This window comes from Sebastes fasciatus, chromosome 13 (genome assembly GCF_043250625.1).
Source record: "Sebastes fasciatus isolate fSebFas1 chromosome 13, fSebFas1.pri, whole genome shotgun sequence".
NCBI lineage: Eukaryota > Metazoa > Chordata > Actinopteri > Perciformes > Sebastidae > Sebastes > Sebastes fasciatus.
Window position 1 is genome coordinate 28,246,745 of NC_133807.1, and position 23,821 is coordinate 28,270,565.

The following is a 23,821-nucleotide window of genomic DNA, read 5'->3' on the forward strand; positions in this document are numbered from 1 at the left end:
AGATTTATCCATGAAGCTTTCACACATTTGGCAGCACTGCATCACTGCAGCACTGCATCACCAATAGCTGTGGGTCGGGGTGGGGCATTTTGAGGAGGAAAACAAATACAGGACGGTCCTTCATCATTAATCCTTTAAGGCATTAGCATATTCGTTTTGCCCTGATCGGGTCCCAAACTCACAACCTCAGACACCAATGGCAAGTCACGATCAAACAAAATTCTGAGAATTTGCGCTCAATAAGTGACAAAGTGATGTTTAAAAAGGCTTCTTTTCCATTGACTGCAATGGTGAGTGTCCACACTAATGTCTCCGTCCAGTGACATGACACGAGTTCACAAATTTCCAACAGTTGAAATTTATTGCTGACAATTTGAGAATTGAAGTGACTCATATATCTCAGCTGGAATGTCTCAGTTTGAGTTTGAACCCGTCAGCAGCTGCTGATGGAACTCACACTGATGTTTTGGGAACACTTGATTGTCTATTAGATTATCCCCATGGTTTATAATCCTTTTTGTAGAAACAGAAAGGTTGTCTGCAACAAAGGTTCTCAGCTGGACTCTAACCTGAGACGTTGCAGTTATGTGACATGTATACAGAGTATATCCACCTCTTTTACTGGCGGTTTATAGTATGCCATTGCCATTGTAATATATAGGAGAGTATACCCACTTCCTCCTCTGTAACCTTCCCATCTCTACCTAGTAGTACACCCACATTATCAACGACCACTATGCCACTGAGCCTACTACTGGCCGCAGTATTGATTAAGAGGATCATGACATGGCCATTCCACATTAAATACAGTTGCTTTGTCATTTCAGGAAGCTACGTTAACTAAATGTATTCAGTCATGTTGGGCCAGGCGCTGTTTTAGTGCCACAGCGATCCCCTCATGTCACCTTAAATTAAAAATTAAAAATTCTGTTCCATTCAGGTAAAACTAAAATGATGAAATTCCGGATATGATGCAGTGATGATGTCGTGAGACCTTTCCTCCTTTCACCCTCCTTGTTGCAGTGTATGTGAAGGACATCAGCTGTTAGGAAGTAAACACGGAACCAAGTTGTTGCCATAGCAACGCAATTCCGTTGCAATGTCCAGACAAAGGGTAAATACAGCCAGACAATACGAGGAAAATAAAGCTGTTGTTTTTTAAACATCACAGCATGTAAACATGTTCTAGTAGAAACATGAAATACAAGAAGGAACCTGAAAATGAGCACGATATATGATATAGATATGGGACCTTTAAAAAAATATTGGTGAAAGAATGTCCAAAGAAAATCACTTTGAAAGTAATGCTAATAGATTTATTCAAAAGTATAAATGTAGGCTAATTTATTCGGTATTCCTTCACAATTCAATGTAATCTAATACAATAGCTCTGCAAAAAAGTACTTTCTAGACTTTGTTGGCAGTAGTTAAGTGGTGTTTTGGATTGCATTATATTTGTATCTAAATGATGAACAAAATGTGTATAACTATTTTTAATATATTAATGTCTAGACAGAGTCAAAGCACTATCTGTAAATTCTATTTCTTTAGTGATGTACTGTATATGAAACAAGAGGCTTTTCCCAGACCATAGCTTTATTATAGATGTACAGTATATCTCTTCTATGTGACACATTGACGCAACTGTTTGATCCACAACAATGTACAAATGTAATGACGGTGCAGGTTTCTCTCTCGTAATGTAAAGGGTTAAAAGAAAGACGAAGAGTTCAGTCGTTAGTGTTCAGCTTTTAACTTTCCACTGCAGACACACCTGTACACTGTCCCAACACTAAAACTCAAAGGTAAACATGTAGTCTGGTGATGTCACACCTGTTAGGACTGACGGCGCTGAGAATTGTGGGGCAACTTCAAGCACTCATGACATCACAACCAAAGCATACAGAAGAAAAGGATTAACAACATGAGGTTCATTTAATCCTGAATAAAACATACAATCATTTATTTCTCTGCACTTGAATTCTGTTATCACTATCACGTTATATTTTATGGGGATCAACAGAGAACCAACATGTGAAATGATGAGCCTTTGCTGCCCAAATGGCCACAATGGACATCTGACCGGAGAGCTGACTAAACACACTGGAACATCCTCTTGTGTGTGGATTCACTTTGGCAGAGGAACAGAGCGGGTGATCGTCCGTCTTATTCGCTGCAGGGCTGGCCAGGTAGGTCCGTACCGATCCGTCCAGAACCATTGTAGGCCTCATCCGACACCCAACACTCCTCAACCGCCTGTCCCTTTATAATGTGGCTGTGCTGGCTTCACGCTGTCCTCCCGTCTGCCCTCTGATCTCTACTGATGATTCTCAGTTCCAGGATGACCTTTTACCTTAAAAAGAAGGAAAAAAGGTTGTAAAATGTGTAACTTTTTTAAATTCAGTTCAGAGTTTCTACACATTTTCCATACTGCGTAGGAACCCTGTAAATTGAGCTGGCAAGGCAGTCCCAGTTTGAAAAACGACGACATATAAAACAGACATTTAGGACATCCCAGACTGGTGAGACATCCAGCTGATGGCAGGGGTGCATGCATCAGTGTTTTTATGCGACAGCCACAAACCAGAAAAGTTTTCCAAAAAAAAAAAAAGGGGGTTGCATAATGCATCACATCTATTTGTGAAGAACAGGAAAAAGTATTTCTTTTTTTTTTTTACCTGGTTTGTGGCTGTCAGGAAGAACTAAACAATTTCTTTAATTTGGAGAAGAAGCCCCCCTCTTGTTTCAACTCTCCTTCCTTCTCGTCATGCTCGCTTTGCCCTGCCTCAGCCCGCTTACCACTGCTGCCCCCACCTGGACAGAGATCAACACTGCATCAGCCGGGCTTGTGACTCAATACTACTACTCCCTTTCCTAAAACCTCCATTTCAGAGGATTAGAGATATACACAGGACAACACAGGAGAACGGGGATGGGTAGTAGAAACGTAAGAGTGAGTGTGTTTGTCCTCTCACCTGTGGTGGTGGTAGTGACGCCGTTCACCGTCCCCTCCACCTCCGTCTCGTCCTCAGCGTAGCTCGCTAGCAGAGCTCTTTGTCTGTCTGTCAGTGTCCTACACAAGAAAACAATGTGTTATCCCATTTCTTAAAGACTACAGCAAAAAGATGAATAACGTGCGTTTGTCTGTGGAGTCTTACTTGGGTACTTTTATTTTGACATGGACATAATGGTCTCCGTAGCCGTAGCCGGTGATACGAGCGATTCCCTTCCCCGACAGACGAATCTTCTGTTCCGTCTGGATGCCTGCAGGGATCTGAAGACGAGGAAATAAAAAAACTGTTATTTATTTACACTGCATGTGTTTGAAATGTTTCACCATTAGAGGAGAAACCTGAGAATGTGCTACTTACTGATAAGTTCAGTGTTTCATAGAGGCCCTGTGCCTTGGCCGTGCCGCCCAGGATAGCTTGCGCCACGGAGACAAAAAGGTCAGAGTGGACGTCTGCACCTTCCCTCCTGAACACGGGACTTTTTTGGACCTGGACACACCACAACCAATAACACACGTGGTGTCAAAACATCAGTCTCTAGAAGCGGTAGACCGCAGGGTGTCTAAACTGTGTTAACTCAAAGTCAAAGAGCTCAGACAGCTCAGTGTCTCTTACAAGTCCACACACCTACAGCACATTGTACAAGGCAATCCCATTATAGCGGCTCTGACATGAACATGCACTTCACGGAGAGCTAATTCATTTGTAGCCTGGGTTTGTTGACGAAGACACTCACCCTAAACGTGATGAAGACCTCCTTCTTTCCAACTGGCATTCTGACTGTCTGACCATCCTCCACTCCTTGAAGCAAAAACAAACTAGTTAGGTTGGATTTCAGGTGGAGTATAACTCCAAGTAAAAGTTCTACTTTTACTTTCTTTATGCCCGTTATGATTTGTGAAGAACCCAAACTAACAGATTTAACTACAGTCAAGGCTCAAACTATTGAATTACTTTCTAGCATGCCTTCATTATGTGTTATGTGAGTGAATATTTCACAGTTACTTGGCAAGAAAGCAAAATAAAAGTTCAAGGTTCAAAATGCGGGAAGTGCAATGATTTATTTCCATTTTTTCCAATTCTGGCATAATGAAGCTACTTTTGATAAAACTACAGCTGCAATGATTGGGGATTTAAAAAATCATGCCAGAAAAAAAGTACGACAGGCATTCAAATGAATTATGCTCAGCAGCGTAGTTGTATTTTTAAGACATTTTCTTATGAATATTGCAGACACTAAAAGCCTACAACATCTAGGAAGTCAGGAAAATGTGCAGCAGAGCAGACAGTAGCTGCTTCCGACTATGGCTAATACGCTGCTGGGTGACTTTTCAATGAAAGGTGACTGGAGAGGTTTCGATACTACTTGGTGCCGGGTTATTTCAGTCGATACTGTGAGAGAAAATAACATTTCCCTTTGTATTAGCATTTGTGTACTCAGATTTATCCGAATGTTTTGGGAAAGTACAGACTGTCCTAGTTGAGATATATTTGTTATCATATTTGCATCCGCACTCTTTCAAAACATTATAATCACCAGTAACTCTTTTAATGAATCTTCCACTTAGAGGCAGGGCGGAAGGTTTGGGTCACAAAGGGGAGTGAAGGCTAAATCAAGATAAGGTTTGGGTCACAAAGAGGGGGGAAGGCTGAACCAAGATTATAAAGAATGATGTAGTGAGGGAGCTCTCGGTCTTTGAACACTGACTTGTCTGCTGTATGGACCCAAATGCATTTGCTTAATAAATAGTAATTGCTTCTCAACTGAATGATCAGAGACTTATTAAATAGTTTCTCCAACAATACCTTACCATCAAAGTTAAGGATATTTTTCACTCAGAAATCCACTTGCCCTAAGTCGATTTTTACTAATTGTTTTATTTATTAGTGGTTATCAAATAACAACAAAGACTAACATTAACTGTCATGTTTAATCTAATGCTCGCTTGCACTTCAGCTCATAAACTTTGTCTTTACCCGATGCCATTTTCTCACAAGTGCCTGATCGGTACTGCGCATGTGCAACTTTCAAGAGAGATGAGAAGGAAGCAAGATGGCTCACTCCTTAGCTACTTCCATCATCAGCTCCGGAAAAAACAAAGTGTTTCATTATTTTTTTACTTCTTGCTAAATCGGACAAGTGAGTTGCCGGATTTACTAGCCCGACGAGACATTTTACTTGCCCCAGGCAAGCGGGCGATCCTTATTGTTGAGCCCTCCTTAAAAGACATTGAGTACCGACACCCAGCCCTACTTTCCATACTCATTAGAGATAAGATCAAATATGCTTGAGGTGTTTACAGTGTGTGTAACCAGTAGAGCAGACCGTTAAGTGAGACTGACCTGCAGGCACAGGAACCATCACAGTCTTCCTCTGCTTGGTCTGACCCGTCCCCCGACAGGAGTTACAGGGGGTGGAAATGACCGAGCCTGTGCCGCCACAGCGACGACACGTGGAGCGCATCACAAACGGACCTGTGTTTACCGTCTCCTACAGGGTGTGGACAATACGTGTGTTTAGTAAATACAACAACACAAACACACTTTGAAGAAGGAAGGCAGCGCGTCAGAGCTCTTACCATGCCGGAGCCGTTGCAGTGGTGGCAGTGCTGCACTTTGGTGCCCGGCTCGTGGCCCTTACCATCGCAGCGCTGGCAGGCTGCGTCCATGTTAACGGAGAACTCTTTGTTGACTCCCTTTGCTGCCTGAGTGAACGTCAGCTCCATGAAGTACTGTGTTGAAAAAAAGAAAAAGAGAAATTCATCGCTCTGTATGTGCACTAATAAAAATATTTGAGCCAGATGAGATGTTCCCATTTTACAGTATCCCACTAACCTCCTGTGGCTGTTCAAATATGGCGTTGAAGTCTCCAAAGCCGCGGCCTCCGGAGAATTCCCCGAAGATCTTGCGGAAGAGCTCCTCCGGGTCCACGCTGCTGGCCTGTCCAGACCAGTAGCTCTGCCCTCTGCCAGCCTGACCAGCGTCAAAGCCCGTTGAGCCATACGTATCGTACTGCTTCCTCTTGCCTTCGTCGCTCAGGATCTGGGAGAAACATGGAGCAAGATTTAAGAGGTGCATTTGTAATTCAAATGAGACTGTATATGCTGGAAGAGACTATTCATAGGTTTCAAAGGCCCTGTTCACACGCATTGAGACCCTGATCGCTCAGACCACATTCAGAGGTGGTCTGGGCCACATATGGCCACATTCTTTCAGCAGTGTGGACGCAAATGTGACCACGTTAAGGAACGCCGACTCTACTGACATCCCGCTGGGATCCGTGGGATCACTGCACTCGTCAGGTGAATAGACAGGCAGATGCGAGGGCTTGTCTGCCTCGCAGCATGGAAATGGCCTCTGTGCTCTACTGTATTCTGGAGGTACAACTGTATTTTATTAAACTAAATCTCATCTATAGGCTACATAGCCTACAGACTATCAGACTAGGCACAGGAAGTGCATTTTGAATCATACTGTCCGAGATGTGTCAGTGTTTTTGTTCCAGTGTTTTGAACGGAGCTGACGCCCGCCCGCTCGCTCTCATCCCCGGCTCTCTGAAGCTCTGTAACCCGATGTTGCCTGGCAAAGGCAGCGGTGTCGGCACCATGGAGGTCCCCGGGACCGCCGGTACAATAACCTGATATTTTGATGTTAATAAAATGCAAATATGTGGAATATTACTACTGACATTCATGTAATATTACGTCACAACGTCAGCTGTATTAGCCGTGTGTTTACTACGGGTTTATTTGCATATCGATCGGGTAAATGAGATCGGATCACAAGTGGTCACTGGAGATGCATGTGGAGATGCATGTTAATGCCAGGTCTGAACAGGGCCAAAGAAAACACACGAGGGAGAATATACAGTGTCACGAGAAAGCGTGAATAAAGTCTGAGAGTAAACCTCGTAAGCTTCAGCCAGCTGAGCAAATTTCTCCTTGGCTTGTGGGTCTTCTTTGTTGGTGTCGGGGTGATACTTTTTGGCCATCTGAGAGGACAACAAACACATTGGTCAACTACTGTGATGATCTGAGAACCAATACAAGCTGTCAGAAAGTATGTCAGGCAAAAGGAGCAGACCTGGTAGTAGGCTTTCTTGATCTCCTTCTGGGTTGCTGTGCGAGGAACGCCGAGGATCTGGTAGAAGTCCTGTTTGCTGCTTGCAGGGGCACTTGTGTGAAAAGAGTGTGTGCCAGCAGCATGGGGCGATTTGATGCCTGGGAAGTGGCAAAACAGGGTAAAAGGGTGAGCAAATACAATTTAGAACAGTAAACATGCATTATAGCTGCATTCAGGTTCTGACTGTACAGTTTTGCAACCATCTAACAGCTAAATTGTCTCGTCTGCATTTTTATTTATTTTTACAGAATTTAATGAATGTACTTTCGGGCTGAGCCGACAAAAAATAACATGACAAATATTAATATTTAATTTGCAAGAAGATTCTAGAAATACAAACGTTTGTTAAAGGTCCCGTATCATACTCATTTTCAGGTTCATACTTGTATTTTGTGTTTCTACAAGAACATGTTTACATGCTGTAATGTTAAAAAAAACCACATTATTTTCATCATACTGTCTGCCTGAATATACCTGTTTTTACCCCTCTGTCTGAAACGCTCCGTTTTAGTGCATTTCAATGGAATGGCAACGGAATTGCATTGCTAGGCAGCAGCTTGGGTCCATGTTTACTTACTGTCAGCTGATGTTATTTACATACACTGCAAACAGGAAATAAACTGGGACACATTTAGAATGTTCACGTTTAAAACCGTGTGATGGTCTAAATATTGTATATTTATGACATCACAAATGGACAGAAATCCTATAACGGCTTGTTTCAAACACGCAATTTTCTGAATACGGGTTGTGTGTATTTCTCCGTATATTCTGATAGTTTAACAGTATTTATATAGCACTTTATAATATAATAAGACATGAAAATCTCATTTTTACAATATGGGACCTTTAATAAAAAGAAAAAATAGTCTTGTCCCTGCTCTGTGGTGGATATAACTATAGAGTGAGACAAATTACCTCATACTGTACATGTCTTTGGCATTACTGTAACATTTCTGCAGTTTCTTGTTACTTATCAGCTAACATTTGTGCAAATATATTACCAACATGCAAACACTTTGCTATTCCAACTTATCACTAGAGGTTTAATTCACCACAATTATGTGTTTGTATAGCACTTAAACCTGCTTTATAATATATAAGGCATGAAAATCTCACTTTTCTTTACAATATGGGACCTTTAAAATGAAGATGATTTACTTACAACTGCACAATTATGTGTTTATATAGCACTTAAACCTGCTTTATAATATATAAGGCATGAAAATCTCACTTTTTTTACAATATGGGACCTTTAAGATGAAGATGATTTACTTACAACTGTAAAAATATGCCATATGACTCTGCTATAGCTTTAATCAAGCTATGTTAAGTTAAATTAGTTGTTTTATCCTGCATCACCTGTAAAAACACATAACATTACACAACATTAAGCCTAGCCTGGCCTAGGCCGGTACCATATGTTCTCACCCGACAGTCCTCTCAATGTCACCGCTTTGCCTGCTCCGACACACATCAGGTTGCCTCCCCAGCACAGTTTCTCCGCTCCCAGGGTGGAGATACTGCGGACTCCTCCATGACCAGCAGCGGAGACTGCAGCCCCGGCGGCCCTGCGGTGTCCAGACGACACGATGACTGTAATCCAGCGTGAGGAGCAGCGGGCAGCCGAGGACGCCATCATTCCTTCACTAGGAGCTGCTGCTACTGCTGCGGACTCTACTGCGCATGCTCACTGCGCATGTCCGGAACAGAGTGGGCGTCACCGACAGCGCAAAGATATGTAATAGTCAAGATGATGCTCTCTCAAGAAAAACGAGTTGCAGAAGTTTATCTTAAATCTTACTTTTCCTTTATATATATACTGTATATACATAAATATATATATATAGAAAAAAAAGAAATCATCTTTGGAAGAAGTAAAAGTATTTTTTCCTATTCTATATATATATATATAGATGAAGATGAAGTAATATATATATATATATAATAGGAAAAAATACTTTTACTTCTTCCAAAGATGAAGTAAAAAAAATATATATATTTTTACCCAATTTGCATTTTGTTCATTAGCTACGTTAAACTTTGTAGTTAGATGCCTGTTAATTATTATTATTTTATTTTGGTTATTATTATAATCATTATTATTATTATTATTATTATTATTATTTTAATTATTATTTTAATTACGGAGGATACGGACCTAATCATTTCTACAGTAACACCCCTGAGAATAAGGTGGAAAAACAACCAAATAAATGGCAAAAAAACAAAACAGATTTCTAAACACGTAGGAATGTTTGGATTAAGGCCAGTTACGTCTGAGTTTGTCTGTTTTATGATGAAAAAAAAAAGATAATAGTGATGGTCAAACTCATCTTCCACAAATTCCTCTGTGTCAGAGCATCACATGTGTCAAGTAAAAAAAAAAGGATGCACATGTTTTAAGATCCGGGGCAGCCCGCAACACGGCAGGGGGTTTCTCTACTAATGTTTGAGAAGAAGAAGGGAATAACCCCGCCCAAGCGGTAAACTCCGTGAAACAAAGCGAGCGCACACGTACTACCAGCCTGAACTGTCAGTTGTAGCAGGAGAGTCCTCCTCTCTCTCTCTCTCTCTCTCTCTCTCTGCTGAGTTACTAGAGACACACAACCGGAAGGCACGAAAAGTCAACTCTAGAGAGCAGCATGAATCGCTTTAAGACCTCCAAATTCAAAAACACCACTCCGAAAATTGCCAAGAAAGATGTGAGTAAGAGCACCAACCTCTGGGTCGAGCCTGGAGCTAACGTTAGCTGTGGTTTATTAGCTACTGAAGTTGTGTGTTTGGGTTAACGCCTGCCTGCCTGCAGAGGGATGTTGAACTTCCTGCATCTGGAGAAGGCTGCTCAGTATTGAGACACCTAAAATCTGAACTCAACCACTAGTATTCACACTAAATATAGTAGTGAAAAGGAGCCATGTGGTTGCATAGAGCTGCTAGCATGCATCAGATGCAGTGTGCAGCATGCTATTATGTTAGAGCTAATCATTTCAATAATCATATGGTGTTGCACAATTTTTGGCTGCAGATTTGGGGGAAATATGGATATTTTGAATGCAACATGACTGTCATCTCAGTGATAGAGAGAGAGGTGACATGTCTGGACGAGACTGCAGAGTCTTGCATACAAATCTGCCATTTTTTCCTCCAAATTGTTGCAACGCCTGCAGCTCCCTCTCTCCCTGCTGCTGAGCTGAGGTGGATTATGTAATCCCTCCACCTTGTTTTTTACTGAGGTAGTAAAAATGCATGGTATTTACAGACAGACAGTGGTATAACTCCAATCTCTGCACAGTGTCTGAGACAGCAGGTGGTGCTTTGCTGCCATGAATGATAAACCCAACCCTTCACACACCAGTAGAGGTGTGTATGGGCAAGAATCTGGCAATATCATATGTATCATGATACAGGGGTAACGATTCAATATATCGCAATATATTGCGATACTGTAAGCAAGGCGATATATTGCGATTTTTTTTTTCCAAGTCTAATTTTAGGAAAAATGTCTTTTTTTAAAATTTAATTTAATTTAATTTGATTTGATTAAATTAAATTAAATTAAATTAAATTTAATGTTATTTAATTTAAATTAATTTGATTTAATTTAATTTAATTTTTGTATTATTTTATTATCGAGTCATGCATAAATAATATACCCAGTCCAAACGGGCTTAAAAGACACCATTATGGGCAAGAATCTGGCGATACCATATGTGTATATATACAGGGGGTATGATTCAATATATTGCGATATATTGCGATGCTGTAAGCAAGGCGATATATTGCGATTTTTTTCAAGTCTAATTTTAGGAAAACTGTCTTGTCTTTTTTTATTATTTTATTTTATTTTATTATCATTGAGTCATGCATAAATAATATACCCAGTCCAAACGGGCTTACAAGACACCATTATTTACAAAATAAAGGAAAGAAAAAGGCAGAAACCGGAGTAGCAGCATAAATTGCAAATAATATTAAACAAATAAACTATCCTGACGTTTTTTTCCAAGCTTGAGAAACAAAAGTAGCCAAATTATAAGCATTAATATAAAATAGCCATTCCATTTTGTCATCATCCGAGCACCAAAACATTTCTGGATTTTGAACAGACATTTCATTTAAAATAGAAGTTTGTAACTCATCACAGTATGGATAATACAAAACAAAATGTGATTAATTTTCAACTTCTCCTAACTCGCATACTTCGCACAACCTGTTGTCCTCCTGGATGCTTTTAAATCTACAGACTTCCAGGGCCAGAGGAAGGATTCCTGTTCTTAACTGTGCAAGTTTTCAGGTTCATGCTTGTATTTTGGGTTTCTACTAGAGCATGTTTACATGCTTTAATGTTCAAAAAACGTATTATTGTTCACATACTGTCTGTCTGAATATACCTGTATTCACGCTCTGTCTGAAATGCTCCGTTTTAGTACATTTCAACAGAATGGCAACAGACTTGCGTTGCTAGGAAACAGCTTGGGTCCATGTTTACATCCTGTCAGCTGATGTCATTCACACACACTGCAACAGGAAATAAACTGGGACACATTTAGAACGTTTACGTTTAAAACTGTGAAATGGTCTAAAGATTGTAGATTTGTGACATCACAAATGGACAGAAATCCTAACGGCTCCTTTCAAACGCACAGTTTCTGAATACGGGCTGTGTGTATTTCTCCATGGATTGAGTGTTTTGATCCTTTCACAGTATTTATATATCACTTAAACCTGCTTTATAATATAAGAGACGTGAAAATTTCACTTTTTACAATATGGGACCTTTAAAACTGAGCCCACTACAATCTTCGAAAGACAGAATAGCAGCTGGGTTAATTAAAAGCCGATACAGATACAGATACAGATACAGTATCGCGAAATATAATGTCGAGATACTCATGTGTACCAATATTTTCTTACACCCCTACACAGCAGACTGATGAATATGTGTGATTGTGACTATTCCGGTGATGAAGTCATGTGACGGGAGCTGTCACGTCAAACACTGTAGAGGAGAGGAAAATGGGGCGAGGAGCAGAAAGGCTTATAGGGATGTAAAGAGACAAGAAAGCAAAGATGAGTGGGACATGAATAATCTAGAACAGCTTGAGGGTTCCTCATGGTTCGAGAGAGTAGTCACAGGAGTAGTCTAATTTAATCAGCTCCTGTTAGGCTGGCACTGAGGTGATCCCGTAGTCCCATGAATGCAGTTTTTGGTGCCAACTGGGCTCTTTCTAATCACAGATGGATTTCACAGCAGAATGTGTTCAGTCTCTCTTTAATCCTGAGAAAAATGCAGGAAACACATACCAGATTTTGATCATACCAAGTTGATCCAAATGTTATATATTAAGGGAAAGCAAGCCTTTTGTAATAAAAAAAAAAAAAAGTGTCCTTAATATTATCCATGCAAGAAAGAATGCTCCAGATCCAGCAATTCTATCTCTGGACGCTGAAAAATATGTTGACTGAATGGAGTAGTCAACCTGTTTGAAGTCCTAGTAAGGCTGGGCAATATATTAATATTATATTGATATCTTGATATGAGACTAAATATCATCTTAGATTTTGGATATCGTAACATGGAATAAGTGTTGTCTTTTCCTGGTTTAAAGGCTGCATTACAGTAATGTGATGTAATTTTCTGAATTTACCAGACTGTTCTAGCTGTCATTTTGTTAATAATTAGTGAAAGCACCAATGGTCAACGCCACAATATCGTTGCAATGTCGATATCAAGGTCTTTGGTCGAAAATATCGCAATATTTGATTTTCTCCATATCGCCCAGCCCTTAGTCGTAGTGCAATTTAGTTAGGGAGAAAATAATTATAATGACTAATAATAATAATAATAATAAGCATATCCTTATATGTGGTTAAATCAGAAGAAATCAAGTTTAGGATTATTTCTTGGGATCTTACTTCCAACTTTAACACAGAGTGGGTTTGAGCCACTGTCACACCAGTCAGTGACACATTTGGTGTTTACTTGTCTTGCATACACATCTAGTAATCCTGTTAAAATACTGTATATGCATGCTTTGGAAGTCCCTCTGTAGGCCAAATGTCTGTCATAGTTGGTCTGTAACAGTTTTTCTGAGGATCAGCAGTAGTTATTGGAGGGTGTTGTACAGTCGGACACTCAGTCCTCTCGCTGCTTCTTGCTTTGTAAATGTTGAAAGAGGATTTTAAGAGCTCTCTGCTGTGCAACGCAGGGAGTCCTTCCACTTCCTCAACACTTTGCTCATTCAGAGTCACTTATGTGTGCACGCTCTCTGCTAGATCCTTCCTGTTTATTTCAGTGTTCACTTTGTTTTATTCTCGTTGTGACAGCAACTCACGTGTGCTCCTTTAATATTATGAAACAGATGAACTATGTTGGATTCTTCTAGTTGGATGTGTTCTTGTGTAGACATGTCAAGAGAACACTTAGGATTCTCGGGCTTGAATGACATTCCTTTTCCTTGTCATACCACTGTTTTTAACCGTTATGATCCCTCACTCGTGCTCTCTGTCTTTAAATTCAGGGATGGATCAACAACGTCCGAGCTGGTTCCTTTTCCTGCCAGGGGAACCACATCAAAGCGAGCTCCAAGCTTGTGGCCTTCAACACCGAGCAGGCTGGTGAGGCTAATAACTGTGTGGTTAACAGTGACGATTGCCTCGTGCAGACAGAAGCATCCATGGAAAGAGATGACTGAATCAAGTTAAAATCAAACAAAAAGGGATTTCCTTGGAAAAAAGACATCATGTTTTTGTTTTGTTTTTCTGCACTATAAAGACAGAGAAAGAAGGTTTTAAAAAGTATGATCAATGACATTTTTCTGTGTCTGCAGGTGGCGGTATGCTGGGCCTGACCTCAGTCAAACCTGGTTCAGATGGCCAATGGACAGTCACGCAGATTTCCTGCCATTCTGGTAGTGTTTCTTTATTCTTTAGTGTCAGCACATCATAGTTTCTCTTCTTTCCCTCCATTCCTTGTCCCCTTTCCTCCGCATAACTGCCACCACTCCAACCCACTCCCAGGACACTCTGGTCTCTTGAAAGAAAACTAATCAAATGAGAAATGCAAATGCCTATTGCTCAGAAAGGATCTAATTTTTCTTTTTTCATTTGTTTCCCCTCCTCTCTGTCAGATCTGGTGACTGATATGGACTTTTCTCCTTATGATGAAAGTCTCCTGGCAACATGCTCTGCAGATGAAACGGTGAGATTTCTCTTTTCTTTTGTATTGATCTTGTTGTCGTATACTTACACATAAGTCCATTTTCCATCCTCTCAGGCTTTGTTGTTCCTGGCAGGGCTTAGAATATGATATGAACCTGCTTTTTTGTTATGTAAAGCTTTTTGAAGACTCCCTCCTCTCAGCACATTATCCTCAGCCACAGGTGCCCTGGCTTACTGGAATCTGCTGAGTGTTGGGTCCGCATCTTCAGACTCAGCAAGCTCGGTTTACCTCAGGGAGCTGTGAAAACACACCCAAATATTGCCACACACACACACACACATTGGAGTGGTCTGCAGTGGCCAGCATCTGCAGCGCTCTTTTATTCCTCTTATCTGGTGCCAACAGGGTGTATTGTTTCACCAACTGGATGGTGCCGAGCAAGCAAATTCGAGTGAATGCACCAACTTGTGAAATATGAGTGTTTTTAATGACTTAAAATGAAGTAATGCAATTTAATTTCATCTGTTCTCATATGACAGCATCAACAAGAAAACCAAACCCCAAATTGTGCAGTACAGTATCACCATTTAGCTAGAACAGCTAGAGACTTGCCACCTTATCTCTAGCTGTGATGCTGCATCTTGACCTATTAGACGGCGGCTGTAGCGATCCTCCCAGTCTGCTCCGTCTGTCTCTGATGTGGCTTCAAAAAACATCTGTCAGATGATCACAATCATTTCATTTAATGTTCAAAGGAGCAGAAATTCACTGAGGTTTGGAGGACTATTTCCATCGAAAGAGGGTGGAGAGATGTTTCTGCTGGTTAGGAGCAGATTGCATCTTTGTGTTGTAATCATAGACTGTATAGTAGACATTGGTTTGTGGACTGCCATTTTGAGGCCTTGAGTTCGGCATTTTAGCCAACGCCATCTTGGTTATTTGCAACCAGAAGTGACATGAGAGCGTGGAGCTAAGTACAACCGAACGCTGAATAAGACGTTTTTAGAATACCAAAGAGGTTAGAATTAACTTTCATGAACCGAAAACACACTGTGAAAGGGTTAAAGTTGTAAGACGAAAACACGGACAACTCCCAGACCGGACAACGCCGTGGTAGCGACCTGTCAATCACAGGTAGCCACGCCCTAAAGCATCTCCTGCTTTATGGTCTATTTGACTCTAAATGGGACCATAATTTACTAAATGAACATCATGCTGTATTGAAGAAGACTTGAAACTAGCGATTGAGACCATAAACTCATGTTTACAATGTTTACTGAGGTAATAAATCAAGAGAAGTAGACTAATTTTCTCATAGACTTCTATACAATCAGACTTATTTTTGTAACCAGAGGAGTCGCCCCCTGCTGGCTGTTAGAAAGAATGCAAGTGTAAGGCACTTCCGCATCAGCTTCACTTTTCAGACCCTGGAGTTGCCCACTGATTGTAAGGTGTTGTAAAGTGTAAGTGACGCTGCTAACCCACTATTTTGATATATCCCTCCCTTTGTCTGTGCGTTTAGGTGAAGCTGTGGCGTTTGTGCGATCCAGAGCTGCAGCAGCCCAGCAGTCCCGAGCTGACCCTGCGTCCAAGCCGGGGCAGGGTGGAGCTGGTGCTTTTCCACCCCACCTCCTCCGGCGTGCTGGCTGTGGGCGCCACCAAGTCCCCCCTGATCTGGGACACCAGCCGCCAGGATACACCGCTAGCAGGTAGCTACAGCTGGTGTTTGTTTGTCGCCAGCCAAAATTAATTCGTCAAAGTCTTTGTCGTACATTATGCACTGTCTGCATTTAACATTCCAGTCTTCTGTCAGTTAGTGTTCAATTTTTTGTTGTGGCCTGTTTTGTTTCTATGTGCAACATGATTTTATATATATATTTGGAGAGGAGTGGTTGTTTCCTTTTCTTCGTTGGGGACTGTCTGACTGACACTGCCTACGTTTTACAGCCCTGTGGCTCTGTCTAAGTGCCGGAGCAGCAGAGGTAATGTTTTTGGTTTGCTGTCCTGGTCCCAGTCTCCCCGCGGACTGGCCTCAGGATGCAGTCACTATCCTCTGGCCTCAGCCCCCACACCCCCACAAACACTGCCCCCCACCCCCCTCCCACATCCCATGACAGCTGGCCTGGCTGCTGCTGCTCACTGCTGATCCAACTTTTCATGAGCTGTATCCCCACACGCTGTCTTTCATCACCTTCATTCTCATGTGGTTGAGGAACAAGCTCTGAATGATAGAAATCTATATATGAATGAGTGTCTTTTTTTTTCCTTTTACTGTTTAAGTTCATGTCAAATCACTTTATGTGTTTCTGTCTTAAGTGCACTTGTCATCTCTTTTCATCTGTTTGGTGTCATATTGAAACTAAACAATTCACACAAGCTGTGCTGTGCTCACTTTATGGCACTGCAGCCTAATATGTGTCATGCTCATAATTTCTCTCATGGGCCTAAAATCGTAAGGACATATGAATGATCCATTTGGTATTTTTCAACCTGGATCCTATTGTCCCATGTTTTTGTGTCTAAGTGACTTATGTGGACAACAATTTTTTTAAATTGGTCCAGTATTGAGGGAGAATTCCGGCAAAATGTCACCTCGCGAGATTTAAAAACGAGACTTCTCCTTGAGCCAGACCCTTTCCATAATGACAGACACTTATAATATCAATCAGAGCCTGTCATGGCAAAAACAAGCACTTTTAGTAGATGTAAATGACGGTGCCAGCTTGCCCCAATAGCACCACATTGCAGCCCGTGAGCAGCTGCTGTCTCCGGAAATTGTTGTCAGTTAGACACAAAAACATGGGAAGACAGGGTCCAGGTTGAAAAATACACAAGTTACCCTTTAAATCATTCATTCTTTGTATTACTGTGTGTTTTCTGTGCTTAATTTATGGCTTCTTCATCTCCTTCCTGCATTTCTCCCGCAGTGACCTCTCAAATGTTTTTCAGTCGTTTTCTTTGTCTTGTCTGTATATGTGCCATCCATCATTCTGTGTCCATAGTTCAATGTTTCTTTTTCCTTTTTTAGTCCCTGTCCAACATGAACATTGTGTCTCTAGTCATTTCCCTTCTCTCACCTCTCTAAATGACGATGTGTGTGTCTGCAGTTCTGGAGCAGCACGGTGACCAGCTGCAGAGTCTGAGCTGGAAACAGGACGGCTCCCTGCTGGCTTCCTCCTGCAAGGTAATGACAGCTTCCACTGCACCAGATACTGTATATGTATACAATGACCTGCTTCACATTTGATTTTAAAGCACGATAAAGAGAGTTTTGCTTTATTTTCACCATCTTTATTCCTGTTACGGACCGAGGTTTGAGTGCTGTAGTTGCATTGTGTGACCACTAGATGCAGCCAGTGGCCCACATTCAGCGCAGCACCCCTCCCATTGGACACCGCTGCTCGTTATCTGTTTATATGGGGGTTTATTTCATCAAAATGTCAACAGGAGTAATGCTCATGAAAAGGGTGGGGATCACATCACGCATTTGATTAGGAATTAGTGAACAGAGGGAAAAGGAATAAACTTTGAAAGCCCTATGACGCAAAAGATAATAGCCAGTTTGTTTTAGTGCTGTAATAATGATGACAAAGTAAAGAAATCTTGGCCGCAGTTGTTGAAGAGCCTGTAGAGATTTTCCTAGTCAGACTGGGAACTCTATTAACTTGTTAGTTCGGGCACAAGCCTGTGTGTGTTTGAAGGATAAATGTATCAGGGATTTTGTCTCGACCCCACCTGACCCCTGAGCCCCCCGTGACTCCACTACACACCCCAGTACGCCCCTTTGACCCCTCCCGTTCTTCTGGTGCAAGTTCAAGTTGAATCAGGAACTGACGGCCATCACTCCTGTGGCAGGTACAGTAGTTTCATAGCTAAGAAAAGAGAAAGTCTCCCAGGGATTTTATGCATCCGTATGGCCCCATTCTCCTCTGTGTCATCAGGAAATAATCACACAGCTTGATGGGCTTTCCATTAGGTTGTTAATATTTTTTGTGTAGGAGGAGAAAGGAGGGAGGTGGTATGGGTTTATGAGGAGAGGGCAGAGGAAAAAGGAATTTACGAGTGGAGCTTGAATAGTTTCATGAATACATTTCATTTATAGGAAGAGCTATAGGCGATTTCATCAGTGGAAGTTAACATGATTACATTTTTTGAAACCAAACATTAGAGCTGCAACGATGAATCGATTAGTTGTTGGCTATTAAATTAATTGGCAACTATTTTGATAATCGTGTAGCGCCTCTGGTACTCAACCGATGTGAATAATGAATACGCCAACATCTACCTAGGTTCGATGAGCAGTTGCCTTAAATAACTCAGGAGAGTTATTATAGATTGAACAGTTGACAATTTTATTGCACCACAACAATTCAACAACATTCAAAATGCTTCACATAGATGTCAAAGTATGAAATGAAATGTAAAAATAAATAAAAGAGAGCTCTTTCAAAGTACAAATAAAATAGAAAATTCCCCCAAAATACAAATAAAATAGAAAATTCCCCCAAAATCAGTGTCCTTTAAGATGAAATCCTCTTCCTCTAATTAAGATGATCCAAAGAGTGCATTTCTGTCTTGGTGTGGGTGTAATGTGAATACACCACCACACTATTTCAAGTTCCAGTATTTTAGTTCCTACTACCCAACTACCCGGGTAGTAAAAGTGTGTTTGTGTTCTTATCTGGTATCCAAATGAATTGAGCAGTCAGATGTCCTCTGTGGCAGGTCCTACGGTTTCCACAACCGTCCACAGTCTCACTGGGCTTGGCTCGCCATCAATGAATCCTCCAGATTCTATCGTCGTTTAATAGAACCAAAAGAAAAACCAACCTACGCAAATAGTGCAGGATAGTAAGTGATAGTCTTATCTACTTTCACAGTATCTCATCATGTATAACCAATAACTAAGGATATACTTCAAAACAATCCAATGGATTACCATACAATATCTTGTAATAAAATTGGCATTTTAACTTAAAATGAATTATTCATCCACCTTCTCAAACACTTTTTATACAGTTTTTAATATATGTAACCTTTAATTATGAACTTACTTATATTAAGCACACACATCAAATGAACTGGTGTTATCAAATTAATTACTGCTATTTAAATTAACAATTTAATAACCAAAATCTGTTGCATCACGGTGCAGTTGTACTAAACCATTACTATGTGTTAGCCTCACTTAAAAGGGACTATTTGTAACTTTCAGAAATGCTTCTTAACAGCGACACCTGTGGCTGTGAAATCAACGAAAGTCAGTGTCGGGCTCGCGCTTGCTCGCTCTAAATATACCTGAACGAGCATCGCTCAAAACAGTGAGGCGACACACGTCATCTAAAACCACAATATCACTCTATATTTCACCTGCTTGGCAGTAATGTTAGCTGACCAGACGGAGGTCTCTTCATGAACATGATTTTAATCTGATCCTAGTGTTGGCTTTTCCTGCCTAAGTGCAGGCTGAAGCAGCGGGGCTTTGCAGCATGTCTCCCTGCTCTCTCCGCCCGCAGCCGGAGAGAGCAGAGGAGACACCGGCACCCGGTCGGTAACGAGAAGACAACGTAAATCTCTGTAGAGCTCCGTTACTTCACAAGACACGGGAAACCTCTGTTGGTCTGGAGGAGCTGCAGCAGTTATTTCTGCACAAACGTCCCCTGTACATTCACTAGATATTCTCAGAGCTAAACTAACTCTTCTGCAGTGAGGAGTGAGCGCGCGTTCACGTCTAGAGGTGGAGCGAGCTGAGCTGTCTGAGTGAAGGCGAGCAGGCAGAGGAGGAGGGTACAGCGGCTACACGCGAACGCGCATACGCGAGCGCGCATGTGTGACGACCCGCTACATTTATGCGCGTACAGAGTTACAAATAGTCCCTTTAACATTTGCATTTTAATAACCAAAATCTGTTGCATCACGGTGCAGTTGTACTAAACCATTACTATGTGTTAGCCTCACTTAACCAAAGTGGCTGTAATGTAAACAAAGCCCAGTACACCTTTAAACTTCACCACGCTACCAACCAGAGCTAGAAAGTATCTTAGCGATTAGCTTAAACCAGCAGTTAGCATAGACCATCTAACAGCCTTAGCTAGTGGTTAAAACAGACGAGCCAAAACAGCAGAGTGTGTCTCAACTCACCAGCAGTTTGAATCTGAACAGAAAGTAGTTTCTCCCGTTCACAGTTGAGACTCCAACTAAAGATGTAGCTCAAAGGCTTAAACTTTAAAGAAAGTAATACTTTCCGGACTGCTTTGTGGCGTTGTATGCCGTGTTCGCTTAACAGTCTGGTCAGAGCACGTTTTCACGACGTATCCAGGTAGCGATCTCAAGGGAAGTGAGAAATACACAGGCTGACGTCACGTCCTCTACACTTGACCTCCACAGAATGCATGTTGCGCCCCCTCTGGGAACAATATGCAACTACACTTCTAAATGACATATATGGGTTTAGTAGCCCTATATTTCATATGGGTTACAATCGGTTTGAGTGATTAAAAAAAAAAAAAAGGAGGGCTGTCAAAGTTAACTCGATAATAACACGTTAACGCATATTTGTTTTAACGCCACTAATTTCTTTAAAGGGACTGTTTGTAACTTTTTAAGCGTATAAATGTACTGGGTCGGGACACATGCGCGTTCGCATATGCGCGCTCGCGTGTTGCCGGCGTTCCCGCTCCTCTGCCTGCTTGCCTTCACTCAGACAGCGCGCGCGTTCTCGCGTACTCGCTCCACCTCTAGACGTGAACGCGCGCTCACTCCACACTGCAGAAGAGTTAGTTTAGCTCTGAGAATATCTAGTGAATGTACAGTGGATGTTTGTGCAGAAGTAAATGCCACAGCTCCTCCAGACCAACGGAGGTTATCGTGTCTTGTGAAGTGACGGGACTCTGCAGAGAGAAACGTTGTTGTCTCGTTACCGACTGGGTGCCGGTGTCTCCCTGTTCACTCCGGCTGCGGGCGGAGGGAGACGAGTTTCTCGCTGCGGAGTCCCGCTGCTGAAGCCTGCGCTGAGGCAGAAGAAGCAAACACAGTATCAGCAGTGATTCATGGAGAGACCTTCGTCTGGTCAGCTAACATTACTGCCAAGCAGCTGAAATATAGAGTGATATTGTGCTTTTAGCTGACGTGTGTCGCCTCACTGTTTTGAGCGATGCTCGCTCATGTCTATGTAGAGCGAGCACAAGCACGAGCCAGACGCTGACTTTCGTTGATTTCACGGCCACAGGTGTCGCTGTTAACAAGCATTTCTGAAAGTTACAAATAGTCCCTTTAAGACATTAATGCATTTACGATTTTTAGGTTGTAGCGGGCTCAGTTTTAAAGCTAGAGTGAAGCTACGGGTATCGTATGAGACTAGAAAACCTAAGGAATCCATTGGTACCAACCATCATACTAGCTTGTTGCGAAGGAGGCTAAATAACGCTCCAAACTTGCACTAACTTTTGGCAAGGAATAACTGTCATGGCCATTTTCAAAGGGGTCCCTTGACCTCTGACCTCCAGATATGTGAATGAAAATGGGTTCTATGGGTACCCACGAGTCTCCCCTTTACAGACATGCCCACTTTATGATAATCACATGCAGTTTGGGGCAAGTCGCAGTCAAGTCAGCACACTGACACACTGACAGCTGTTGTTGCCTGTTGGGCTGCAGTTTGCCATATTATGATTTAAGAATATTTTTCTTATGCTAAATGCAGTACCTGTGAGGGTTTCTGGACAATATTTGTCATTGTTTTGTGTTAATTGATTTATAATAATAAATATAAACATACATTTGCATAAAGCAAAGATATTTGTCCACTCCCATGTTGATAAGAGTATTAAATACTTGACAAATAATTGGAAATGAATCATGATTAACTATGGACAATAATGTGATTAATCGCAATCAAATATTTTAATCGATTGACAGACCTAAAAAAAGTAAAAATTCTCTGATTCCAGCTTCATAAATGTGAATATTTTCTGGTTTCTTTACTCCTCTATGACAGTAAACTGAATATCTTTGAGTTGTGGACAAAACAAGACATTTGATCATCACTTTCTGACATTTGATAGACCAAACAACTGATCGATTCATCGAGAAAAATAATCAATGAACAATAAAAAATACCTGTTAGTTGCAGTCCTACCAGACAGCCTGATTGATGTGAAAATGAGGCAGAGGCCTCTGGTGTATACTTTAGACACTGCGTGATGAGTTGACTTGTTTGACATGGAATAAACTTTGACACAAAAATCTACCCCTCGCTGGTAATTAACAGGTATGATTGTCAGTCCAATCCCTGCTGTTTGTCTTTACTCTGACAAGTAACAAATTACTCCACCCCCGTCACAGGCTACGTCCAAATCATGACATTTACCTTGACGGGATAATCATCCACGCCAGAGCTACCACCCCTACCATCAAGCGAATCACTTGAAAAGAAAGGGGGATGGGGGGGCGGAAATGTGAGCCAAGATCAGAGTCAGGGGCCTCTGAGGTTCTTGCCCTGTTGGGCTCTGGTGTCATTTAACCCAAAAGGCCGCTTTTCAATCCCTCCAATCCAACTTATTAAAGCAAATAGGGCCCAGCAACATGTGGGTCCAATCCCCCCGGCCCTCCCATAGGGTAAACATTGGGGTGCAGGGGCTGGAGGGGGGGAAGATGAAGGGGAGACCACCACCCCAAAGAGCAGGAATCATGACAGGCCTCGTTTGGACCTATAGAGATGTATATTTATGACACACTTTGAGGGAGAAAGGCGCCATTCATTTGAGGGAAAGCCCACAGGTAGTACGAGCAGAGAGGCCTCTGTTTATCCAAGTGATGGACAGGACGGGGTGGTATGTTTAGAAATGAGGTGCCACTGGATTTATGGTACACCTTGAGTTCTGAAAGTCGCATTATAACTGAGCTCCGTACCAAATATTTTCCCCTGGTGAGAAGAGTGAGATAGAATAATTGATCCTGCACTCTCAAACTGCCAATCACAACAGGCTTTGACACCGGTAACCATGGGAGACCAGGAAGGGGAGGCTGGCATCACAGTGTGTTTGACGAGTGAAGAGAGAGAGCACCCCTTGGTGAAGATTCCCAGGGTCTGTGTGTGTGTGTGTTTACATACATGTGAAAGTTGTGTGCCGCAAACTCACAGTAAAAACTCATTAAGAGCAGCTTGAGAATGAGGCTCTGTCACTTTGATTAAACAGCTGCTGTCTCAGCACACACACACACACACCACACAAACACACACACATTGCTGTCCTGGCCCTCCATCTGTGCATTTATGAGTTGAGATGGTGTGTGTGTTTATATGTCATAGGCTTAAGAGAGTGTGTTTGCTTGTCTGAGTGTGTGTGTGTGTGTGGTTGCTTGGTGGACAGACACATCTGTACGGGAGTACCCCCTCGTCTGTGTATGTTTGCACAGCCAGATAGTTTCCTCCGTCATGTTGTTGTTTGCACAACAACACTCGGGTGGATATGCCAGTGAGTGAACTTAATATGGCAAATGTATGTTTGTATATGCATACAGT

At 41.8% G+C, this 23,821-nt stretch overlaps 2 protein-coding genes across 3 annotated transcripts in view; one reads left to right on the forward strand and one right to left on the reverse strand.

Annotated features, from left to right (window-relative positions):
• Positions 1-1,578: 1,578 nt before the first annotated feature.
• On the reverse strand, positions 1,579-8,827 carry dnaja3a (DnaJ heat shock protein family (Hsp40) member A3a). Of its 2 annotated transcripts, XM_074656664.1 has the most exons (12): positions 8,565-8,827; positions 7,095-7,231; positions 6,919-7,002; positions 5,847-6,053; positions 5,591-5,743; positions 5,355-5,502; positions 3,748-3,812; positions 3,372-3,500; positions 3,159-3,274; positions 2,976-3,073; positions 2,679-2,814; positions 1,579-2,353 (listed from the first exon to the last, which is right to left on the reverse strand). In XM_074656664.1, the coding sequence occupies exons 1-11, from the start codon at positions 8,773-8,775 to the stop codon at positions 2,693-2,695; spliced, it is 1,470 nt and encodes a 489-aa protein (XP_074512765.1). In that variant the 5' UTR covers positions 8,776-8,827; the 3' UTR covers positions 1,579-2,353; positions 2,679-2,692. The 2 variants fall into 2 exon arrangements, with proteins under 2 accessions (XP_074512765.1, XP_074512766.1); XM_074656665.1 differs by lacking the exon at positions 2,679-2,814 and having other exon boundaries at positions 8,565-8,824.
• Positions 8,828-9,660: 833 nt separating this feature from the next.
• Positions 9,661-23,821, forward strand: part of coro7 (coronin 7) — a 139,667-nt gene continuing 125,506 nt past the window's right edge. Inside the window, exons 1-6 of the mRNA XM_074656679.1 lie at positions 9,661-9,838; positions 13,658-13,754; positions 13,967-14,047; positions 14,267-14,337; positions 15,821-16,007; positions 17,406-17,482. Coding sequence (XP_074512780.1) covers positions 9,779-9,838; positions 13,658-13,754; positions 13,967-14,047; positions 14,267-14,337; positions 15,821-16,007; positions 17,406-17,482 — 573 coding nt within the window. The 5' untranslated portion in view covers positions 9,661-9,778. The remainder of the gene's footprint in view (positions 9,839-13,657; positions 13,755-13,966; positions 14,048-14,266; positions 14,338-15,820; positions 16,008-17,405; positions 17,483-23,821) is intronic.

What these genes read in the sequence shown, in the direction of transcription:
- dnaja3a (XM_074656664.1), bottom strand. Translation starts at nt 8,775, where the DNA reads ATGATGGCGTCCTCGGCTGCCCGCTGCTCCTCACGCTGGATTACAGTC. An exon ending in TATTTGAACAGCCACAGGAG is followed by an intron (nt 5,744 to 5,846) that starts GTTAGTGGGATA and finishes TTTTCAACACAG; the next exon opens with TACTTCATGGAGCTGACGTT. An exon ending in AGGTCTTCATCACGTTTAGG is followed by an intron (nt 3,501 to 3,747) that starts GTGAGTGTCTTC and finishes TGGTGTGTCCAG; the next exon opens with GTCCAAAAAAGTCCCGTGTT.